Here is a 23,836-nt window from a genome sequence, read left to right on the forward strand (position 1 = left end):
CAATCAGAGGTGAAACCATTTGACTCTTGAAGTTTTTAGGAGAAGAGCAGTATACCCAAAAGAGGTCTGATTGGCACAATGGCCAAAACCCCAGAGTTTTTAGAGAAAAAGAATAGCACATGCAGTTAAAAAAAGAACCACTGCTTTTAAGAGGGGAGAGAAGCATTGTGCAGACAAGAAAGAAAAAGCATGCTTAAACAATACCAACACTGTAAAGAAATATTAACTTCTTTTACTTCAGATTGTTTAAATTTTTCTTAGTTACTGGCAAAGATTAAGTTTTATCCTTTTTTGGTGACATAAACATGTTTCAGTTTTTTGTTAAGGCTTTGGATAGGTTTTAGAGAGATTTGACATAGATTCCTAGTTGTTAGGGTGGGAAGCCTTAACGAGACCAATTGCCTAATTAACCAGTGACCAATTGGTTCCCAAATTTTTATGTTAAGGCTCTCTTCCTTGAGGTATTAAGACATGGTTGTTTAATATCCACTAACAGTTTTACAAGCTGCCATTCAGTTACTTACAGCCTCCTGCCTTAAGGAGACATTGGAGTTGTAATGTTTGTTTCGTCTCCCTTTTTGTTAATGAATAATCCATATTTTAAAAGCAAAAAGAGGGAAAAAATACCTCTGGGGTTGAAAAGACCTATCTTTGACCTGCCGTGGGCATGCAATTGCTAATCGAAAGCCACCTGTAATTCCCTTACCGGGATGCATTTCCCTTATTAGGGACTCTCTTGCTGGGATGAATTGGATGTTCTATTCCTCTCCAACACTTGGCAGGTTAGTCTCCGATCCATGGAGAATGTCCTCATATGGAGCACCATTTTGTTGTTTTGCCCCCCATGGATTTGTTACCACACTTCCCCTGGGTGATGGAGCTACAAAGGATTACTTAAAGCCCATCTCTTTTGAACAGTGAGGAGCCCCAAAGTGGTTAACTTCCCTGGAATTTTTAAGCGAGAGCCATCCCTTCCTTGGGAAATTAACCCCAAATTGGGGTTCTCTTCCTGCATTTATTTTCCAGACCAGGAAGTTCAGGAAGAGAACACAGGGGGGGTTATAGTTTAACAATATAATCTGGTAACTTTTAGTGAAACAAGCCAGATGACATTTTAGTAAGGCAATTAAGTGATTTATTAACAAAAGTTTGATCTTAGCAAACATTCCTTTTTACAGCAATTTTTTAGTATTTTTACATTTTAATTAGTAACCTGTTTGTTTCTGAGCCAGCAACCTTGCTGTGCCACAAATTTTTATTTTACAACAGAGACTTTATAGCCTGAGGAAAATTTCCTTCCTTTGCAAGGGTAATATTTGAAATTGTAAGGCTTTGGAAAACCAGACCCTGTGAAGTACATATGCTTTATAGTATATTCCACATCTACCCTCTTCTGATCTAGTTTGACTAGAAATTGAGAGCTTTTTCCTTTGATTTGTATAAGATAAATCCTACCTGTCTCTTTACCTTTCTTCTAGCTCAAGGTTAAGTTACATTAAATCAGTTTGTAGAGTGATTTAGTAATTCTTTTCATTCAAAAACCAGGTATTCCTGTGTTGTTCCCATCTAATTGGCGTTTTTACCATACTGGTTTTTGTTGGTCTTGTCCCTTAAGAAAATGTATACTGTAACATTTGGTTTGACTTTTATATTAGGCCATTGCTATAGGACTTCGATGGTAGTTATCCGTTTGTGGCTAAGATCTGCTTTGCCATAGGAACAGAGTAAAGCACTTCCGTGCCTTCAGAGGAATTTGGGGGCTACTGAAGAAACATTTTTGATTCATATGCCGAGTTGTTTTCTTTCTGTTTTCAGAGGCTACAGAGACTCTCATTAAAGCAGTTTATACATTGTATCAGCAGAGGGGCCTTCTCCTTCCAGTTCGGACTTTGTTACTGAACTTTTTCAGTAAAATCTATCATAAAGAAGAACTGAGGTCTTACAGGTTCAGGTAAAGTTTTATTTGTTATTTTTACTTTCTTTTTCTCTTGCTGAGTTATTTTGTAGTCTATTTAAATATTTAAATAAGTCAATAGAGTGATTGAATCTTTGGAGGTCGCTCTTTTTTATCCTATTTGGTTGTGTTTAAGAAATGAGGTAAAATTTTATAAAGAAGGGTACATAATACTGTCAGTAAACTTTATTACCAATATTTGAATGATAAAAACTTCTTTAGGCATGCATTTCCATTTGTCCACTTGTAGCTAAATGATGGTAGAAACAGCCTGTGGTAGCCCCAACCTTTTCTTTTCCTTCCCATAGAAATTATGGAGGATGAATCACTATCCCTTAGTGCCATATTAGGACATATAGGAAAAGAGTGAGGACAGCAGCAGATGAGAAAGTTTCTAGCTTAGTGTGGTGCTATCATGTGAAATAGACAATATGAAGAGTGGAGCTAAGGAATTAATTTTTTGATATAGTATGTTTGAGGTTTATTTGGGACAGTCAGAGTTGTTTGGGAAATTTGGGATACCTCAACACACGTAGGTAGTTGTTGGAACATATTTTAATCTTTACTGTAAGCCAGATGCTTTTCATAATTAATCTCAATTTTCATACTACTACTGTGAGGTAGGTACTATTATTCCCATTTTACAGAATGAAACAAATGCTAAGATTAAATAAGTTGGCGAGTTTCAAAGCTAATGGGTAGCAGAGCTGAGACCTAAGATCACGTCTGTCTGACAATAAAGTCCATGCTTGAATTACTAAGCTCTCAGGGGATAGCAAAAGTATTCTCTGTTACCTGAGGCATTAAAGCTTTAGCAGTTTTCCTAAAGAAGAAACAAATAACACAAGTTTGGAGCCATTTTGTGTGGGGGCAGCTTACACTGAATGCATCAATTTGTTAATATAGTATAATAATTAGCACTAATTAGGATAAATAGTTCACAAAGAATTAAGTAGTGTCTGTTTCCTTTAAGATAAAAATACAATTTAGAGAGTGCCCCAAATTACATGGGCTTTTAAATTTAGTGGGTAAAGCCTTGGAAAATGCTGCTGATGAATGAACAATGCTGGCATCTTGCAGGCTCTCAAATGTTTAAACGAATAAATTTGGTGTTATTGGTAATAATTAATCGTTTTGTGGTATATTTAAGTTTAGAAATTTATTTGTATTTAAATTTATTTTCCATGTTTTTAAAACACTTCTTATTGTTCTTTCTTGGCCTTTCTAAGATATCGTAGTAAAGTATTATCTCGTTGGCTGGCTGGTTTACCGCTGCAACTTGCTCATCTTGGCTCCCGAAACCCTGAGCTTTCGACACAGCTTATTGATATCATTCATACTGCTGCAGCACGTGCAAATAAGGAATTACTAAAAAGTTTGCAAGCTACTGCTCTCCGAATCTATGGTAAGAGTTTGTTTAATGGTGTAGGTAGTAATTGGTCTGTCTACTCCGATATAGGAAAGAAGTTTTTAAGGGGATCTCTTTAGGTTTGCCTTTTCTTTCACCTAAATTAGTTATACCATGGTTAAATTGCCAAAACAAAGCATCAAACAGTAAATTTATTTTCAGTAGTATTATTTGTTAGAATAGTTATAGGAGGTTAATAGTTGTAGGTGCTTACTGCATTCTTAAATTGTCTTTGGAACCACCTGCTACTCATAAATTCAAAATTAATCAGGTACTTTAAAAAATTGCTTAGAAGCTTTGATGGCAAGACACTACCTTTATTACTTATTTAATTATAATGAATATCTTGTATGACTACCATATATTATTTCTTCTTTATTCCTAGAACTGACTTACTGTTTAATGTTTTAAGCAAAAATATCAATAAAAGCACACTGGGATATACATACATACATGCATACATATATATGATTTATAGTTACTTATTGAGATATTATTCACATACCATAAAATTCACCATTTTACAATGCACAGTTCAGTGGTTTTTTAAATATATTCCTAAGGTTGTGCAACCATTATCACTATCTAATTCTAGAACATTTTCATTACCCCAAAAAGAAACCCTGTACTCATTAGTAGTCTCTCCTCATTCCCTCCTTCTCCCTGTGCCTGTCAACCACCATTCTACTTTCTGTCTGTATGGATTTGCCTATTCTGGACATTTCTTATAAATGTCATTATAATAATATGGGGTCTTTGTGTCTGGCTTCTTTCACTTATGCTGTAGCAAGTATCAGTACTTTATTTCTTTTTATTTCTGGATAGTATTCCATTGTCTCAAGGTTCATCTATGCTGTAGCAATATCAGTACTTTATGTTTTTTTATTTCTAAATAGTATTCCATTGTATAGATAGGCCACTTGTATTTATCCATTCATTAAGTGATGGACATTTGGGTGGTTTCCACCTTTTGTGGTTTATATTTTTAGATATTTATTTTTCAATATTGCATATATGTATGTATTTATGTGTACACACACAGAGAACTAACAAGCAGGTTGTTTGCTTTAATTAAATTAGGTTGATATTGTAATAGTCACTGTTTAGCAAAATTACTTATTTTTCACTGCTGTGCTTTGTGCCCAATCCTTTTTCCACTTTACCCTATCAGAGTTCTTATTTATAACAGGAACTTTATTTATACTTGGATATTGTGAAATTACTACAGTTTTAAATAAACCTGTAAATAAATGATTATGATCAGTGTTTTACTATATATATAGCTTAACCAACCATGTATGTATATGCTGTATGATAAAACTTTTATGTAATCAGCATAAGTGAAATTTAGCATAATACTGTCAGCTTATAATTCAGTGAAAGTCAACAATTTGCTTTATTTATTTAATCTCTGGTTTGTGCATTTTTTATAGTTGAATTTAATATGTCTGTTTACCCCACTAGATCCACAAGAAGGCACTGTGGTGGTTCTCCCTGCAGAGTCTCAGCAACGTTTGGTTCAGCTTGTATATTTTCTACCCAGTCTGCCTGCTGATTTGCTTTCTCGGTTAAGTCGTTGCTGTGTTATGGGAAGACTCAGTTCAAGTTTGGTTGCCATGCTTATTGGGATACTACACATGAGGTAGCATGCTCAAGTGAGCTGTATTTTATGTGTATAATCTTATCCCCCTCGTTTTACTGGTAATTTGTGAAATACAGAGACTTTTAAAGTCACATACTATTACTGCTTTCATTTACTTATAATACAATTACAACTCTGTTGCATTCATAATTAGGTAGAATGAGTTCACTAAAGTAAGACTGTGTCAGACTATTTAGTGATTTTTATAGATAGGTTGTAATAAGGGCTGAAATTGAATTATCAGAAGCATATATAGTAAGGGTTCACTGGCAGGTGACAGTACTGCACTTAAAACCTTTAAGTTATGGAATTGTGAAATAGACCTTTAAGGGAGCTCAGAATTTAATGTGCCTGGTTATTTATTTATTTTGGGGGGGATATGGGTGGGGGGGCTGGCAGCAGGGAAGCTGGCTGCTGCTACAGGGATTGAACCCTGGACCTTGGTACTGTCAGCACCATGCTCTAATGAGCTGAGCTAACTAGTTAGCCCTGTAGCTGGTTAATTAAGTAAGCTTGTGGACTCAGATCGGGAATCACTTGAAATATCTTGCTTTTGTATGGGGGTGTGTGGTATAATATACATAACATAAAATATAACATTCTAACCATTTTTAAGGATACAGTTCATTCAGTGGGATTCTCTAGAACTTTTTTATTATCCCAAACTGAAATTCTACCCATTAAATAATAAGTTGCCATTTCCTCCCTTCCTCTCCCCAGTCTCCTGTATGATTTTGGCTATTCTGGATACCTCAGATAAGCAGAATCACACAGTATTTATCCTTTTGTATCTGGCCTTTTTCACTTGGCATAGCATCTTCTAAGGTTCATCATGTTGTAGCATGTATCAGAATTTCATTCCTTGTTAAGGTTGACTAATACTCCATCATGTGTGTATACTATATTTTGTTTATCCATTCATCTGTTGATGGACATTTGGGTTGTTTCTACCTTTTGTTTATCGTGAATAATGCTTTTATGAACATTGATGTACATAAAACATTGATTGCTTGAAGACCCTGCTTTGAATTTTTTTGACTGTATACCCAGAAGCAGAATTGCTGGATCATGTGGTAATTTTGTGCTTAATTTTTTGAGGAACTGCCATACTGCCTTTTCACAGTAGCTGCACCATTTTACTCTGGAAGGTTTTGTAACTCTTTCATATTGACATTGTTGAAAGTGTCCTCCAACACTTTGCATCATCAGGTATTTTAGTTTTTGGCAATATTTATTACTGGTTGTGGCTCATGGGCAGGGCCTATGTGGTTTTAGGCAGAAATTGAAATAAAGGCAGTAGCTGAAAAGTTTTTTTTTTTTTTTTTTTTTTTGTCTTTTTCGTGACTGGCGCTCACACCGGCCATTCCTATATAGGATCCGAACCCGCGGCGGGAGCGTCGCTGCGCTCCCAGCGCCGCACTCTCCCTAGTGCGCCACGGGCTTGGCCCTGAAAAGTTTTATTAGAGACTAGTTCCTTTGTACAGATCCCCTATCCCAGGTAAGTAGGAGTAGCTTACTCTTTTAATAGACTTTCTTTGCCATTCTCTTCATACCATTATAGAACAGATATTTGACCCTAGTCATTGGAAGTGTGCTTCATAACTGACCTTTCCTTTTAGTAGAAGAGAGCTATTGCATATGTGTGCATTAGAGAGACTTGGACATATTTTTACATATTTTAATCATTGATTAGTTTCCCATGTTTTCCTTTCTTAGGAAAAAAAACGTCTTACACTTTGTTTAGTTATTTAATGCTAGGCCTTAAAAAAAAAACTTAAATGTTACTTTTTCTAAGTAAGTGTGGTTTCATATTTATTAACTTCCAGTAGGGGACAGTCTGTTCCTTAGATACAACTTTTAACATTCAGTTAAAATCACTTTTTGAACATTTTTTGAAATTGATTCTCTTTGGCATTTAATATGTTTATCAACATCAGTTATGATTCACTTATGCTTAAGTTTTTGTCAAGGATGTTTTCAACAGTTTTTGCTTTTTTTTTTTTTTTTTGATCGGTAAGGGGATTGCAAGCCTCGGCACGGGGTGGTCTGTGCCATGCTCAGCCAGTGAGCGCACCGGCCATCCCTATGTAGGATCCGAACCCGTGGCCTCGGCACTACGAGCACTGCACTCTCCTGAGTGAACCACAGGGCCGGCCCAACAGTTTTTTGCTTTTTAGTGTTCTGTGAAGATTTGTGGTGAGAGTTGGGAAAATATATTAATTTACAAATACTGATAGTAGGGGCTCATAATCATTAAACTAAAGCAGATTGTTGTTGTAGTTAAAGGTCACCAAATTAAATTTTGCTTTTTAGGATTTGTAAAGTCTGTTAGTAGACCTCTGTAGATATATTACTCCCATCTAAAGAAACTCTTTTTAAAAACAATTCAAAATTAAGACTTTTCAACTTTCTTGAGCCAATAGCATTATCATTTTATCACTATCACTTCCATATGGTCAGAATGATGTTCCTTCAGACATAAATTGGGTTAATTCTTATCTTCAGTTTTCTCTTCAAAATATTTCCTCTCCTTAACCATGATTATAGACTAGCCAACTTTTATGTTGTTTCCCATCTGTATTATTATAATAGTTTTGCTTCTCAATCCCATCTCTCTTGTGTACTGTTGCCAGTTTAAATTTCCTGAAATATTCTTTTAATCATTTCTGATTTTTATTTCATTACATTAATTGGGTTTTGAGGTCAAGTTCAGCTCAATTTTTATAGTTTTGATGCCCTGCTGTCCATCAGAAGCATTTATCTGAGAGCAGGGTACCACCTAAGCAGGTGTTCCATGTATGAAAAACCCACCAGCTAGAAATTGCTCATGTTTATTTTCTCTTAGTTTTTAAGACGTGTACTTAGAATTGCTGCCCCTTTGTTTTTACCACCCGCGTATAGTTTCTTAGAATTTGACTTTTCCCCATACCATTCTACTTGTGCATAATAATATCCAATGGCCTTTTCTCAGTTCTTACCTCTCTGCCCCTGGTTTATTTACAGGCAGATTGGGGAACATAAAGCATGAATGTGGAAAGGTAATCTACAATGCTACGTATAATCTCTGAGAAGGGAGAAATTGCTTGGACTAAAAAGTTTGGCTTGGGTTTTAAATAGGGTGAATATACAATCTGGTCTTCCAAGAACAGTTTCAGTTTACTCCTTTTTCCTTGCATAATTAGCAATAGCTCCCCCCTTTTACTCTCAGAAGTGTTCTGGCTTGGATAGTATATATGATCATTACAGTTTTAATGTATGGTATGTTACTTGTCTTTTGTCCAAATAGGCTCTTACATCAATCTGCCACTGGATGGCACAATTGATTCCTGTTTTAACTGGGTTCTAGAAGATATTAGTCCGTCTTCTAACCACTGTTTTGTACTCCTTTCTATTGAGCATCTGTAGCTTTTTATAACCTCTTAGCTTGTGATATTCCTTCTGTAGATCTTTGCTTATCACCTGGGAATGATACTCAGAATGTTTCCTTTATTATAACCCCCTAAAATTTAAGAATATTAAATATAAACATTATTATAGTGGTAAAAAATTATTAAGTGCTTGTAGGTGAATTAGAAACTCCTAATTTTGTCTGACATATTGTCAAATGTCTGATAAAATTTGTAGTCTCAACTTGTTGGATCTGATTAGTTTTTTTTTTATAAGCTTTATCAGTGGTTGACATTTGATCTTTTCCTAGCCTTACCTTAAAGGGAGTTTTTATTTATTTTTATTTTTTTGTCTTTTTCGTGACCGGTACTCAGCCAGTGAGTGCACCGGCCATTCCCGCGGCAGGATGGTCGCTGCGCTCCCAGCGCAGCACTCTCCTGAGTGCGCTACGGAAACAAGTCACTGGAAACTGATCCCATGGCAGGAACCAAATAATCCTCATTTAATGAGAAGCTTCTTTACATTTAGCTATTCTCTTGAGCTCTCTGCCAATACTTTAGCAGCATAATTGTGAAATAGACCTAGTTATACCTTGGGTAAGAATAGGAAAATATAGTTGTCTTATAGTGGCTTTAAAGAGACTTTTTTTTTGCCTAATTAAGATGCTTTTGCTTAGGTAGGTAGGAAGCTGGAGCTTGTTTAAACTTAACTCATTTGCTAAGGGCAATACTTTATAAAAATCAGAGTAAATACATAGCAGCTGAACCTACTACTGAAAAGCAAAACTTCATCTTGGCTCTTTGGACTCCGATTTTCAAATAATTTTCTATTATACAATATATGTGGATCAAGCATACTTTTTAATGAAACTTTACATAAATATAAATGTCAGAGTTTCACATTTTCTGTTATGGTACTTGAGCCCTTATATATATAAAATTAAAACATTATATACTATGGGTTTTGTTTTAAGGTATTAAATCAGACTTGTTTTTAAGAAGGAGAAATGGTTATAAAGTTTAGTGCAGTTTTTGAGTCTGTCAAGTTGGTCACTTCTGGTAATAGTTCTCCCATTATTTTTTATAGATCTTCATTTTCTGGATGGAAGTATTCAGTTAAAGAGTGGTTGATAAATGACGTGGACTATTTTAGCTTCTTATTTTCCACACTTACAGGTAACCACGTTCACTTGCCAGGTTAAAAAAAAGAAAAAACCTAGTGTGAATCATGATTTTTCTTCTAAGATCTGCTGTTTTATCTGTTTGATTCTCAGTTTTGAAGATGATAAATAATCTGTCTTGGAATTATTTTTATTATGATTAATAAGTGGAAATCTTTGAAGGAATATTTGTACCCTACGTTGTCAGGTTCCTGAGGCAGGTGATGCTTGATTCATCTTCAGATCTCTCATAGTACAAGTATCAAAAACTTGAGGATTATTTGAATGTTATGTGATTATATTTTCATTTCCTTCTAGTCTTATTTCTTTAAAAAAAAATTCTGGAGATATAATTCACCCATACAATACACCAATTTTTTAAAAAACTAACATTTATTTGTACAATCTTGTGGGGTTTATTTCTTAACTTTATTCTCATCATTGTGTACAGTGAATAGGACCTAATTGGCTCTTTTTAAACTAGCTAGGGTAAGCTGAACTAGGAAAGAGAAACACCACATGTTCTCACTTATAACTCAGTGCTAAGAAAGAAGGAAGGAAAGAGAGAGAGAGAAAGAAAAGACCACAACAATTCATTGACCTTTCAAAAGGAGAGAATAAACCTAAGGTTACTGGAGATGGGAAGGAAGAGAGGGGGTTTGGGGAGAGACAGGTCAGGTATAGGGCATAAAGAAAAATCAGGATTTGTAATAATGAATATGCTAATAATAATAATAAAAAAATAAAATAGAGAAGATCCCGTTTTGTGCTTTAAAAAATTGATTAACAGAATATCCATTTTAAACATGTTTAAAATGTTCAACTTGATATACAGTTAACATGGGATTTTGATTAGCTGTTTTCTGTATTCCATTTGCTCTCAAAACAATTGTTAAAATGAGTAGAAATGTAAGTTAGATGTATAAGTATTATTACTGTTGTTTTAAATACTTATACTATTTCAACATTTCCATTTTATACGTGGATGATGATGAGATTCTTTTAAATTTTCTGAAGACTTGAAATTAGGAGAGTTAATTAATATATTAGAATTCAAAAAGAACTGACAGGTTTTGTTACTAAGCTGAATCTATCAAAATAATTATTTTACAAGATAAATGTAAACTCTTACATGTTTATTTGATATTTTTGGATGTACATTTGAGATGGGAGTGCTTTATGTGTTAATAGTAGTACCATTTAAAAAATTTTTAGTGATTTTAGAAAGCTCTTAGGAGTTAGTACTGTGATGTGCTATCAGACTAGATGAATTTTAGGCTGTGCTCATAGAAGTATAGTGATCTTTGATGTTCAGTCACTATAGCTAGGGTTGCACTCAGTGTATCTGTGGTATTCTAATCATTCTGAGAGCTACCTTTCAGGAGGGACTTTGGCAAGTTGTTTGTGTAGGTTAGGTCAAGTGTAATAGGAGTGGCACGAGAATCAGAAATTTTGTTATGTGAGGTATAGTTCACATGTATTGTCAAAATAAAAAGTAAGATTTAGGGGGATAGAGCAGTTTTAAAACATTTGAAGGGCTGTTGTGTAAGAATATATATATAGTGTTTGATATATATATGAAGGACTATATTATTGCTTTTACTTGTTTGTTTGCTTTTTTAAAACCTACCATTAATTGGAAAGATTATACCTTTCACTTTTTTTAAAGTAAAAGTGGTAAAACCCCGTTGAAGAGGTAAAACTCATTTCTTGCTATATTATAGATTGGGTCGGATCACTTCCTTTGTGTATGTAATTATATGAATTTAACTGCCTCCATTGCTAGGATTTTATTTTATAAAATTTTGCATGAAATGCAGAAACTAAGAAAACATAGTTTAAGCAAGGGTTTACTTGAAGGTAAATGTCATCTTTGTTTTAAAAAAATTATGAATAATATCAGTGCTTTGTGATGTATTTATGTTTTTAATTGGTTTCTTTGATATCCACATTAGGGTTTTCGAAAGAGGAGTTGACTTGGCTTCAGAACCTTCGAGGAGTTCCTCATGTTATCCAGACACAGCTTTCCCCTGTGCTTCTCTACCTTACAGACTTGGATCAATTTTTACACCATTGGGATGTAACAGAGGTAATGGCACATTTAAAAAGAAACTGATAATTATTAATGTTCAGTTCATTGACTACCAGTAGTTACTATATATTAGCACTTCCTTGTCTGAGATGTTTTTAGAAATAGAGTAGCATAAGACATTATTTCTATTCCTAAAGCACTTATAATCTTGGATGGGAGGTGCATTTTTGTAAGATAGAAGTGTTTTTCACTGTAAATTATGCCACTAGAATTGAACAATTCAGCAATTTGAATTATAGAAATAAATTTATTTTCTTTCATTTAGCATAGGCTAGATCCCTCTATTTAAAAGAGGAAAAGCTTCATGAAGAGGAAGAATTTGACTTAATTATTGAAGGATGAGTAAGACTTAAGTAGAAGTTGGTATCCTTGAAGGTGTCTTTTTAAACACAAAAGATTATTTACCAGTTCCTTTGGTTTTAAGAATTAATGTTTAGATTATTAAATTTAAAACCCTAATTCATTCTTAAGTTTTGAAGTCTAGCGTACAAGGCTTATTTTAAAAATAAATATAGTAAATTTAAATAACCATTTAAAAGGTTTATATTTTATTCCTTTTATGAACTTAGTTAAAATTTTAAACTGTTTAAATAACTTTAATATATTCAGTATTCGTTAAGTAGTTCAGTTTTCGGACAAACCACAAATATTAAAGTAAATCTTTTAGATATTTTATAAATTAAACTTATAAATGTGGTACATATTAATATCTCATGTTTTGGTACTATTTAGTGAAACTTAAAACCACAAGTCTAAATTAATTACTGATGTGTTTTAAATTGGAATTATAAGGCTGATCTTTTACCCTAGTAGGCAGAGTTGTATTAAATGTTTCAAGTACTTAAACTAAGTATCACTAACATTAATATTGAGGATTTGATTCCTTTCTAAATTAATTAACTTTTATTCTTTATTTTAAAAATTTCTTCCCTTGCATTCAAAGGTGCTTATCCAGTAAGAATGTAATTAGGTCATCCCCAATAATTTTGGTTTCAATCTTTCATGCAGTGTCTCAGGTTATCTTCTCTGCCAACTGACTTTTTAAATGATCCAGGAGGTCTCTTGTGAGGACACTTACTATACTCATGTTCTTTCCTGTAATCTCCAATTGCTAGGCCAACACTAGTTATTTAATATCTGAAATTTTATTTTATTCCGTAGTAAGTGAAGAGAGCTAAGAACAGTAGGTTGAGGTTAAGGCCTTGAATATTAGATTCAAGGATTTTGGTTTGCCAACAGTCATAGTAGTAGTTATTGTTTTAAAGAACAGGCTATTTCTAATGTATTTAACTATCCTATGATGTATTGGAGAAAGCATTGTATGGGGGTTAATGTGCTGGGATTCTAGGAGTGGTTATTTGCCTGAGTCTACTTTGATGACTTAAGACAACTTGTATAACTTTTTTAGGCTTTGTTTTCATGGTCTCACTCTAAATGGTAAGGTTCTCACAGCTCTCTAGTTTGTTTCATAATTTAAATTTTTTATAAGCATATTGTTTGTGTAAAGCCAGGACACAATTGTGATGAAAATGTGATCAACTGTATTTCTGAGGCGAATATTTGTCAAGGCTCTGTATTAAACTTCACGGTTGCTGTCTTTGAAATGTTAAGATATAAATTAGGAAAATTCTGAAAGTCTCATTTTAGTTTTTGAAGTTCTTAAGCAAAGATTTTATTTTTCTTTTGGATAAACTTTACTATAGTTAAGTCAGTCTTTTCATGTGAAAGTATTTGAAATATACATAACTTTTGACATCCTTTGTGTAAAAATTAATTTTTCTGATTATTTCATTTGGACAAGTATTATTAGTACAAATGGGATTGCTTAGTCCTTTTGTGGTAGTAATATCTGCTTAGGCTGAACTGATTTTTTAAAAGTCAGACTTTTTTTGAGTAGGTATTATTCAAAAAATACAATTCAGAAAGATCATACATAGTAAAAGGTCTTTCTTTATCCTCTATCTCTTATAGCCCCTCATCCCTCCCACCCCCAGTTTCTACTATTTTATAAATATATTCTTCCAGATAACTTCTGTGACTTTACAAATGACTACGTATATTCTTTTGGTTCTCTCCTATTATGGAAATAATATACTGTATACACTGGTTTGGACCTTGCAGTTTTCATCTAGTGTCTCTATGATTATTCCTTCTGATCATTAAAGGAATAACTGTATGACTTAATGATGGAAGCAGTAATTAACAGGGCAAGATCCTAGAGGGAAGAGGAATCTCTGGACATTAAGACTTTTCGCAAATGGAGATTCCTTTTCCAGATCAGGTGAACAGTTTTAAGGTTAATGTTAATTGTCATTTATAAAATATTGAATTGTTGCAAAACAATATTTTGCAACATGGGTAAGCTCTGAAAAGTAATATAATACAACATACATCCAGTTTAAGAAATGAATTTTCAGTATTTTTGAAACCCCTGTGTGTCTTTCCCTTCTGCCTTTAGAGTAACACACAATCTTAAATTTTATCATACTCTTGCTTCTTTATAGTTTTACCATATGTGTATGTAACTCCAAACTATATTGTTCAGTTTTACATGCTGTTAAACTTTTTAAAAGTGAAATATTTTTCAGTAGTTTTATTTATTCCATGTGTTCTCTAAGATACCTATGTTGATGAGTAAGTTTAGTAGTACATTCTTTTTCATTGCTGTGTAGCATTTCATTACAGTAAGATACCATTATTGATGCATTCCATTTTTATCTCCACTTTCAGCATAGTGGCCATTCCTCTTTGTTGATTTTTTTTTTAAATAAATATTTGCTCTTTAACTTAACACAGTCTACCTTCAAATTATCCCATACCACTTTATACCATGATGTAATATTTAACAATATGTGAGGTCATTCTTATCTTTGTTTCTTTGTATTAATATCTTTATTTCTGTACAAGTTTTTTTTAACATAAAAAATTTTTTTCTTTTTATTTTTTCAGCAGTTTATGTTGTGTCTTTGTGTTGTTTTCTTGGCTTGGTGTTTGCTGAGTGTTTTAGGGGTTCACAGATTATTGTGTTGAGGAAAAATGTCAGCCGTTATTTCTTAAGACGTGTTTTTGTCTCCTTCTTCTGGGACTGCAGTTACATGTGTATTAGACTACTTGGTATTGTCTTGCAGGTTGAGACTTACGTTTTTTAGCAATTTTTTCTTTCTATTTCAGAAATTATGCTATGTCTTCAAGTTCACTGATCTTTTCCGTTGTGTCTGGTCTGTTTTTAAGTCCAACCCTTGAATTATAAATTTCATATAACATATTTTTTATGTCAAGAACTGTTTTTTTAATATCTTATATTTCTTTCGTTGTATTCACTTTTCTCTAACTACTTGAACGTATTTATAAAAGTTGTTTTAAAGTTCTTTTCTGCTAATTCTGTCATCTCTCATTTATGTGGATTGATTTTTCTCCTGGTTCTTTGTCACATTTACATGCTTTTTTACATGTCTAGTTTTTGAGTGGATATTGGACAATGGAAATTTTGTTATTGAGTGGTAAATTTTATAGTTCTTTAAAGAGTGTTTGGGTGTTTTCTGTAAGTCAGTCATATTTTTTGAAGATCAGTCTGGTCCTTTTGAGTCTTGATTTTAAGCATTGTTGGTGTCACTTATTAGGGCAGGTGGCCTTGATTAAGGCAGGGGTTCAGTAAACTACAGCCTCTAGGCCAGATCCAGGTTGGCCCTATTTTTGTATCACCCTTGAGCTAAGAGTTGGTATTTACATTTTTTAAGAATTGTTAAAACAAAAGAATTTGTGACAGAATCTGTATGTGGCCTGCAAAGCTTAAAGTATGTAGTGTTAGGCCTTTTACAGAAAGTTTGTCAACCCTATTCTAGGGCTATTTTAGCCCTTATTGTTAATGTGTTCTCTTCTCTGAGTATCTTCTGAATGACTTGGGGGTTCTACAAAGACTCTCCATTCTGACTTGTCTGAACTCAATCTCTTTGCTCTGTTTGAGCTTTGGGAATTGTTCAGCTCACAGCTCCTGCTTGTTCTTTGCTTGGCTTCCTAGAATTTCACCCTGTTCACGCACAGCCTTATTTTCAGCAACATACCTGAGAAGACCAGAGCTCTTTCTCTGTGTAGTTCCCTTCTCTCAGGTACTTTGCCATGCAAATTCCAGCTGCCACAGCTTTCTTAAAGTCCTGTTTCTCCTCAATTAGGGAGACTCCCACGTTTTGCTTGGGTTCCCCCCCACCCTGCACAGTAGTCCATAAAGTGCCTTCAGGCAGAAAACCAAGATAATTACTGGGTTTACTACTTTCTGTCTCTCAAGTGTTATAATCCTTTGTTGCCCATTGCCCAGTGTTTAAAAATATTTTTCTATGTTCAGTTTTCTGCTTGTTTACTCTGGGGTTGTAAGTCTGCTCCTAGTTACTCCATCATGGCTGGAAGTTAAAAATCTCACATTGTGGTAAATAGGAGAGTGACTGCTTGTGCCTGATGGCAGAGGGCCAGAGCCCTGCCCCCTAACTCCCCAGATCAATGATGGAGCAAATTGTCACCCATTTTAGTCAGCATGTAGTTGGAAAACTCTACATCATCTTCATATCCGAACTCATCACTGAGCAGGGAATTCTGGAGCTCTGAAACTTTGCCTCTATTTTATGGTTTTATTTTCTACCACATCTCTCTCCATGGATCATATGTTGTCTTCAACTCCTTTCAAGTTTCAACTTGTCTGGATAGCAATTGGTTTCCGTCAAGGCTAGCAAATTGCTTTTCACTGTTCAAGAGATAGCTTGTGTGTCACTTTCTATGGAGCCCGGTACAACGTTTTAGTTCATATCTATGTTCTTATCCTTATCATACTGTGATTTCACCATTTCTCTGGGAGTTGAGACTGTGAAGTCTTTACATGTAATAACCATACCTTATTAGTTTTTCTCTTGCCAAAGCATAGCGCTAAGTCATGATTGGTTTAGAACATCATTTTTATGTGATTCTGTGAAGCCAGTTAGATCAGGAAGGCCCCCAGTTTTTAAAAAGAACTTTATCAAAATTGCTTTTTCTTGGGCAGCAGATATTCTAGCACAGATAGGCTCTTAACTGAATTCCTCTCATGGTTTCAAGGTGCTGGGCCAGAACACGCTGTTGGCTTCCAAATCACTAGAAAACTAGCTGCTTTCTGTGTAGCAACATGGGCTCTTCACATATGCATGGAAAGGTGACAAGAATTCTTCTCTTGATGGAAATGTAATCTGTTTTTTTGTTTTTGTTTTTTTTTAATTAACACATTGTAGACATAAAATTTTTTAAAAAGCTTTTTACTTTGTCATTTATTTTAATATTTAACCCCCTTTTATTTTTTGTGATGGCTGGCTGGTACAGGGATCTAACCTAGACCTTGGTGTTATCAGCACCACATTCTAACCAGCTGAGCTAACTGGCCAGCCCCTTAGTATTTAACCTTTCCCAATTATTTGATATGCTTTTTGGCTGCTCTACCCATTTTAATCTTAGCTCCTGGGTCTTAATATGTTCATTTTAGGCCTTAGCTTTTCTTTATCTCAGTCTCATGTTGTGAATTGTAAATCTTCAGGGAAAGGTAAAATATGGAGAGTTAGGTGTTTTCCTTTTCTTGTTTGCAAATGAAAGAGGAGGTTATATTAGAGTAGCTTGTGGCAAACCATTGTACTACAAAGAACAGTGGAGAATGATATTTAGAAACCAACATGTAGAATGTATGTGTGCTCACTGATATTGGATGTTGCTGCTCCCAGATTCTTTTAATGAACAGAAACAAGGAATTCAACACCATAGGGTTTATTCTAGTTGTTTCCTGTTTCTTTTTTGTACCTGTCTTCTCTGACAGAAACGTGGCTCCTATCATACTTCATGTGTTTACTTGATCAGTTCCTCAGTCTGTAATCGCCCTTTGCTGCCTCCTCTCTCTTCTCACTCCATTTGGATTCTGGCTTTTGGCAGCAGTCTGCCCCTATTCAAGAATAGCCCGCTGTGGGTCAACTCAGGTCTCCTACTGACTTCAGAGCTTGTCCCTACACAGTGGCTTTAAAACTGAATTATATAGGGCCGGCTCCATGGCTCACTCGGGAGAGTGTGACGCTGGTAGTGCCAAGGCCGCGGGTTTGGATACTATATAGGGATCCCCGGTGCGCTCACTGGCTGAGCGTGGTGCAGACAACACCGTGCTGGGGGTTACGATCCCCTTACCAGTCAGAAAAAAACAAAACAATTATTTAGGAAGAGAAGGAAAGGCAGAAGGGAAGAGATGAAGTGGTCATTTATTCTTGAATGAGCATTCTTCAAATTTGGTTTACCTTTTATTAATGAAAATATTCACTGTGCTTGCTTTGAAGAAGGAAGATGGCATTGGAAATAGGTTTTTTTTTTTTCCCCCTACTCTCAAATTGTACATAACGAATACAGAAATACCTTTATCTTTGAGGGAGGATTGACAGTTATCTTGAACTTAGCTTGACTAGTCTCTTCCTAGAGTGATGTTCTTCCTTCCACCAATCTTATCTTTGTCTTTCCATGGATTTTTCTACATATTTCATTTTTAGTACTTACTCCATCAGATTCTAGAGTTTGTGTTATGACTGATGTCTGTGATGGACTTGATGCTGTCTTTGACTCTTCCTGTTTTCTTAAGAACTTAGAAGATTAAAAACACTAAGGGTTTGACTCTCAATTCCTTTTTTTTCTTTTCTTGTAGATTTCTCTTCCTTTTGCCTTTAGGGATTAGAAGGCAGGGTTATGATTAAATTTAATAGGGTATTAGTATTTTCTTGGTCAAAAGTATTTTTCTGTGGTACATTTCTCCGCCAAATGGAAAGAAGGCTTTTGTCAGCCCTTTGTTCATATCACTCAAATTTTTCTACTGTAGCATTTATTTAGTAGAATAGTCTCCATCTTGGTAGATTGTAAGTTACTTGAAGGGTATGAGAGAGAGAAGAGAGAGTTTCTCATTCTTTCATTCCTGTGTATGGCACCTTTGGGCTAGCTTAATTTAATAGGTGAGTTATTTGGGAAATTAGCCCAGATATGAGGTCCCATAAATGTTTGTCCTTTTTTTGTTACATGTTTCCTATTAATATGTAGAGCAAGTAGGTTAAAAAAAAAATCTATTGAACTTGTTTCTGACCTAAAATGTCCTGATTTGGCTGCTGTTTTTCTCCTTTTCTGACAGGCAGTTTGTCACAGTTTATTGGTTATCTCTGCCCGAAATCAGAGCTTTGACATCCTGCAAAGTGCCATCAGTAAGCATTTGGTAAATATCCTTAACATTTTTTTTTCTCTTAAAAAAAAACCACAGAGATTCATTGGTTGAGATTGAGTTTGCCATAGCCATGGAGAGTGAGTGTCTGGAACTCTAAGCTGATATGATACCAGGGCCTCTCACAGTATTATGCAGTAGTAAGAACTGAGAAATCTTGGTGTTTTTCCTGGCTGTTACTAATTAATTCAGTGACCTTAGGAAAATCCCTTCTCCCAGGACTTTACTTTCTACATCTGTAAAAGGACAGATCTTAAAATTAGACTTCAGGTCCCTTCCTACTGGTAATGCTTTTGTAATTTGCCTTTGCCTGGCATCAGTGTATTGGGAATCCAGCATATAGACTGGAGTGCAGGTTCCACCTAGATGGTTTGGGATCAAAAGTAGGGACGTCACCTAATAGGCACAAGGTCACTGGAAACAGTGAGCTCAACCCTGAGACTGACTTGTCTTCTGATCATTGGATGTCTCGTTTCCATTGATATTAGATTCACATTAGGTATGCCTCCGTTGTTGCTTTTAACTTCCTCCAATGTTTACACTTTGATCTTTGGTTTTTTATTATACTATATAGTGCAAGGGAGGACTCCCAAATTTTAATCTTCCAGGGATTGTCACTTGATTGGATAGGCATATCCACTGTCCTTTTTCTCTTTTAAAATGTTATTTCCCTTGAGTTAGAAGAGAGTACTTGCTTTGAATTTCCAGTACTCTTTTCTCCCTGCTATTAAACTTATAATCCTTATTCTTTTCGTCATCAAAGATGCCTACCTTTTTTCCCCACCTCCACTCCGGAGATTTATGCTCTTCTTTGACTACGTTCATTATTCTAGTAACATGCTAGTCAGTCTTGGCCGCTATTTTCAGACAGCCTGATGGAGGAGGTTAAGGCCTTATAGTCTGCAGACTTTTTTATGATTACTCAGCAGTAGTTTCCAGGAGATTCAAACCATATATATATGCAGTTACAAGTTAGACTCTACCTTATGACAGTGCATACAGTAGTCTAGATGATTAGTGTACCGTAATGACCTTTATCTGGCCTTTGGGATTTCTTGGCAGTGAAGCAGTCAAGTGTTAAATATAGTAATATCTTTTACTAACACCAGTAAAGGTATTTTCCTTATTCATGACTAAATCAAAGTGTAGGGGAAGGCTAATTGTAAAATGAATTGTTTGTATATTTAATTACCTGGGGTGGCACTGGTGCCAGATATCCAAGTTTTCCAGTCTGAATAATGTAAAATTTTTTAAGTGTGATTGTTGTGTCAAGATTTTCTTTGGATGCATGAAATAATCCTTTTACATAATGTTGTTTCTGATGAGCAGTAGAAATTGTAACGTCTAAAAAATTTTGGAAGATTTTGTCATGAAGGGGAGGCAGTGGATTGGGTTAACAATATTTCTTGAGTTTGCATGTTTTCAAATTCGTTTAACTTGGGGATTAAATTTTCAAAGGAAAACAGGACCTTAAGGTATGGCAGGTGGCATGTGTTATGTTTATACTAGTTTTAATTAGAAGTGATATATGGTTAACTCTCTAGTTAATGGGTTTTGGTTTTATGTGGGGGGGGGGTCTGTTGTGAAGAGGGAATTAATCTCATTTTTCTCTGCTCAGGTTGGGTTGACTGTAATTCCTGACAGCACGGCCGGCTGTGTTTTTGGTGTTATCTGTAAGCTCCTGGATCACACATGTGTAGTTAGTGAGACTCTACTGCCATTTCTGGCTTCGTGTTGCTACAGCCTTCTTTATTTTCTGCTCACTCTAGAGAAAGGAGAAGCAGAACATCTAAGAAAGAGGTAATAGTTTTTTATACTTCAAGTTTGCTACTGCTGCTGCCCTGCGTGCCCCCCCCACCCCCGTAAATAAATGAGAGGGTGAAAGAGAATTGGATTTTGGAAATATCTTAAGTTCTCTTTCAGAGAATTTGTGTAAACCAAGCTAGCTTTTTCTTTGTTCCTTCATGAATCTTTGTGCTGTAGTGAGAATTCTTATTATTATTTTTTCTTTAAGCTACAAATTTGGAAAATTAGGTGACATTGTGAAGTTTCTTGAGAGCTTTCCCTCATTAACATTGCTGTAGGTCTAGCAAGAAAAAGAATTCTGCCCTTAGAGGATGGGCTATTAGGACAAGCCTTTGTATTTGGTTTTGGGTTTCATTAGAGCTAGCAAGAGTAGAATTTTAAATTCATGGATTTAAGAAATTTTTCTGAGATGCTAGTGTTTTTAACTAGTCAGTATTTTTGCTCCTATGTAATACTCAGGCTAGAGCTTCTAGGATAGTTTGGAAGATTTTACTTTTAATTTTTATAAAGTGTTCTCATGCTTATATTCATATTGGTGTGCCTATTAAAAATTCATTGTAGGAACTAAAAAAAAAAATCCAACAGGTGAGCAAATACGAGAAAATAAAAATCATTCCATCACCTGCTGTTAATGTTTTCATGTGTGTTTTTCTGGTCTTTAAAAAATTTTTAAATGCCATGAAAATGTATTATACATGCTGATTATATACAACACATATAGTTTAAGGAGTAACTATAAACTGAACATACATAGAACTAATCCTCAGGTTCAGAAATAGAACATCATCAGCACACACACTCTGTGTACCCTGCCCAGTTACATTTCTCTTCTATGTCAACCCCCTCAGATCACTTTTGGATTGATCACTTCATTGCCTTTTTTCTGCCCTTTTTTGGCGGCTGGCCAGTACAAAGATCAAACCCTAGACCTTGGTGTTATCAGCATTGTGCTCTAACCAGCTGAACTAACTAGCCAGCCCTTCATTGCTTTTATTAAAAAATGATTTAATATGCATTGTGAACAGTATCATTTTTGGTTTGCATATTTATTTTATGTGATAGGAATCATACTGTATGTGTTTTTTGTGATATGATTCTCTTAACATCATTTGTGAGATTGATTCATGCTGATTCATTTAGCTGTATTTCATTTGTTTTTATTTCTCTATACCAGGGGTCAGTAAACTTTTTTCAGTAAAGGGTCGGATAGTAAATACTTCGGGTTTTGTGGGCCGCAGGTCTCTGTCACAGTTATTACTCAGCACCACAGTGGTAGTGTGTAAGCAGCAATAGATAATTTGTAAATAAATGGGCGTGTCTGTGTTCTGATAAAACTTTATTTTCTAATGTAGATTGTGGTCTGGATTTGGCTGTGGCCATAGTTTGCTAACCCTGCTCTGTGGAATGTACAGTAACGTCCATTTTACAGTAAACAGACTGGGTTTTTTACCCATAAGTGTGAGCATGTGTGTGTATGTGTAAAACATGTATTTCACTATAAATATACTGTAAAATTTATACATAATAAACAGATCTGATGGTATTTTTCTTATATATCATCAACTTTAGGTCTGATAGGTCAAGAAAAGACTTCATAAATAGCAAGGAACTTGTCAGGGTTTTGAAGGTTTTATGAGATCACTTATGAAATGTGTTTGTCATTTCTAGTCACTTGGAATATAGCCCCTTTATTAAACACTTTCACTTGAAGCTTCAAAGATCTTTTGTAATTTCTTTTAGAGGAACATCTTGCTTTGACTTTTATATAGCTGGATTGAACAAAATCTAGTGTGTATAATACTTGAGAGCCTGTTTAAAATGCCCAGTTTTAGAGGTGTTTTGGGTCTGGAGAGGGGTTTTGGGTATTGGAGAGGTTGATATTACCAGGACTTTGTACCTATCTTGGGATGATGTTAGATACACGGAAGTGTTGGCAGCCAGAGTCTCAGGTACTTAAAATGACCTTTGGGGCTACTTTTTCCTCACTGGAGAAGGTGTTTGTAAGATTACAAATTATGAGAATGTCAGTTAAATTACTGGGAGCCTTTGATTTCACAAATGCTGGCCAAAAAGTTAAGCTTAATGAATTTGAGCTGTTCAGAAGTATGTCTGCTGAACCTTGAAGATAAAATTCTGTTGTCTTAATGTTCTGTCAATTCATTGTTACTTATGAAAAAATCTGCTGTTAGCCTGGGCCTTGTTTGTTTGCAGGTAGTAATCTATTCTATATTTTTACTGTTTTCTCTTGATCTTTGTTCTGTTGCAAATCAGGATGTATCCTAGTGTAGGTTTGTTATTTATCCTGCTTGAGACTTAGTGTGCTTCTTTAATCTGAAGTCTCAGTTCTTTTCTTTAGGTCTGGAAAGTTCTTAGTTATAATTTCTGACTGTTATCTTCCTCCATTGTTTATATTCTCTTCTTCTAAAAACTCCTTTTAAACATAAGGGACTTCCCATCCTGTCCTCATTTCTTAAAATCTTTTAATTTGCTAATTCTTTTATTTAAGCCTCCTATTTTGTTTTTATTTCATCCAGTATTATTTTGTTTTCTCTTGGATTTGTTTCTGTTTGGGGTTTTTACTTGGCACTTTGTCATTCTTGATTGTTTTTGGTTTATTGGTGTTACTTCAAAGTTCCCATCAGTTTATTCTATTAAATTTTTTTTCTCTGGTACGGGAATTCTCCCTTATTTTGAGGAGCAAGTGGGGCTCTGGAGATTGTCTTTCATGGGGCTGAACAAACTTATGCTTTGGGTTGTATACCTTTTCTCTAGGAGTGTCTTTTGTGGGAGCTCTGTGGAGGTTTGGGGAGAATTCCCTATGGGACAGTTTCACATTTGCATTTTCCTGGCTTCCCACTCTATGCAGGGAGCCCAGTTCAAGCTCCCTGCTTCCCCACACCTGGGGCCTGAAGCCTCAGCTTCCAACACTGTTGACTGTTGAAAATCCCATCCCTAAAATCCCACATCCAGTTCTGTAACTCTGTTAGGTATCTATATAAATTCTGTCATAGTTTCTAGCACCTAGAGGTGTCACTCATCTGGCTTTGAGCTTGGCTGTATTTTTTTTTTTTTTTTAAGTCTGCAATTATTTGAAATCCACTCAAATTAACAAAAATAGAAATTGAATATATTGGACCATTCC

The 23,836-nt window shown here is 35.0% G+C and overlaps 1 protein-coding gene across 3 annotated transcripts in view; it reads left to right on the forward strand.

The window, feature by feature from the left end:
- The window catches only part of TEX10 (testis expressed 10), an 87,163-nt gene that overhangs the window by 60,417 nt on the left and 2,910 nt on the right, over positions 1-23,836 (forward strand). For all 3 annotated transcript variants that reach the window (XM_063082264.1, XM_063082263.1, XM_063082265.1), the window contains exons 7-13: positions 1,816-1,951; positions 3,184-3,359; positions 4,827-5,004; positions 9,478-9,566; positions 11,506-11,639; positions 18,802-18,882; positions 20,507-20,688. In XM_063082264.1, coding sequence (XP_062938334.1) covers positions 1,816-1,951; positions 3,184-3,359; positions 4,827-5,004; positions 9,478-9,566; positions 11,506-11,639; positions 18,802-18,882; positions 20,507-20,688 — 976 coding nt within the window. The remainder of the gene's footprint in view (positions 1-1,815; positions 1,952-3,183; positions 3,360-4,826; positions 5,005-9,477; positions 9,567-11,505; positions 11,640-18,801; positions 18,883-20,506; positions 20,689-23,836) is intronic.

Source organism: Cynocephalus volans, chromosome 17, assembly GCF_027409185.1.
Source record: "Cynocephalus volans isolate mCynVol1 chromosome 17, mCynVol1.pri, whole genome shotgun sequence".
Classification (NCBI taxonomy): domain Eukaryota; kingdom Metazoa; phylum Chordata; class Mammalia; order Dermoptera; family Cynocephalidae; genus Cynocephalus; species Cynocephalus volans.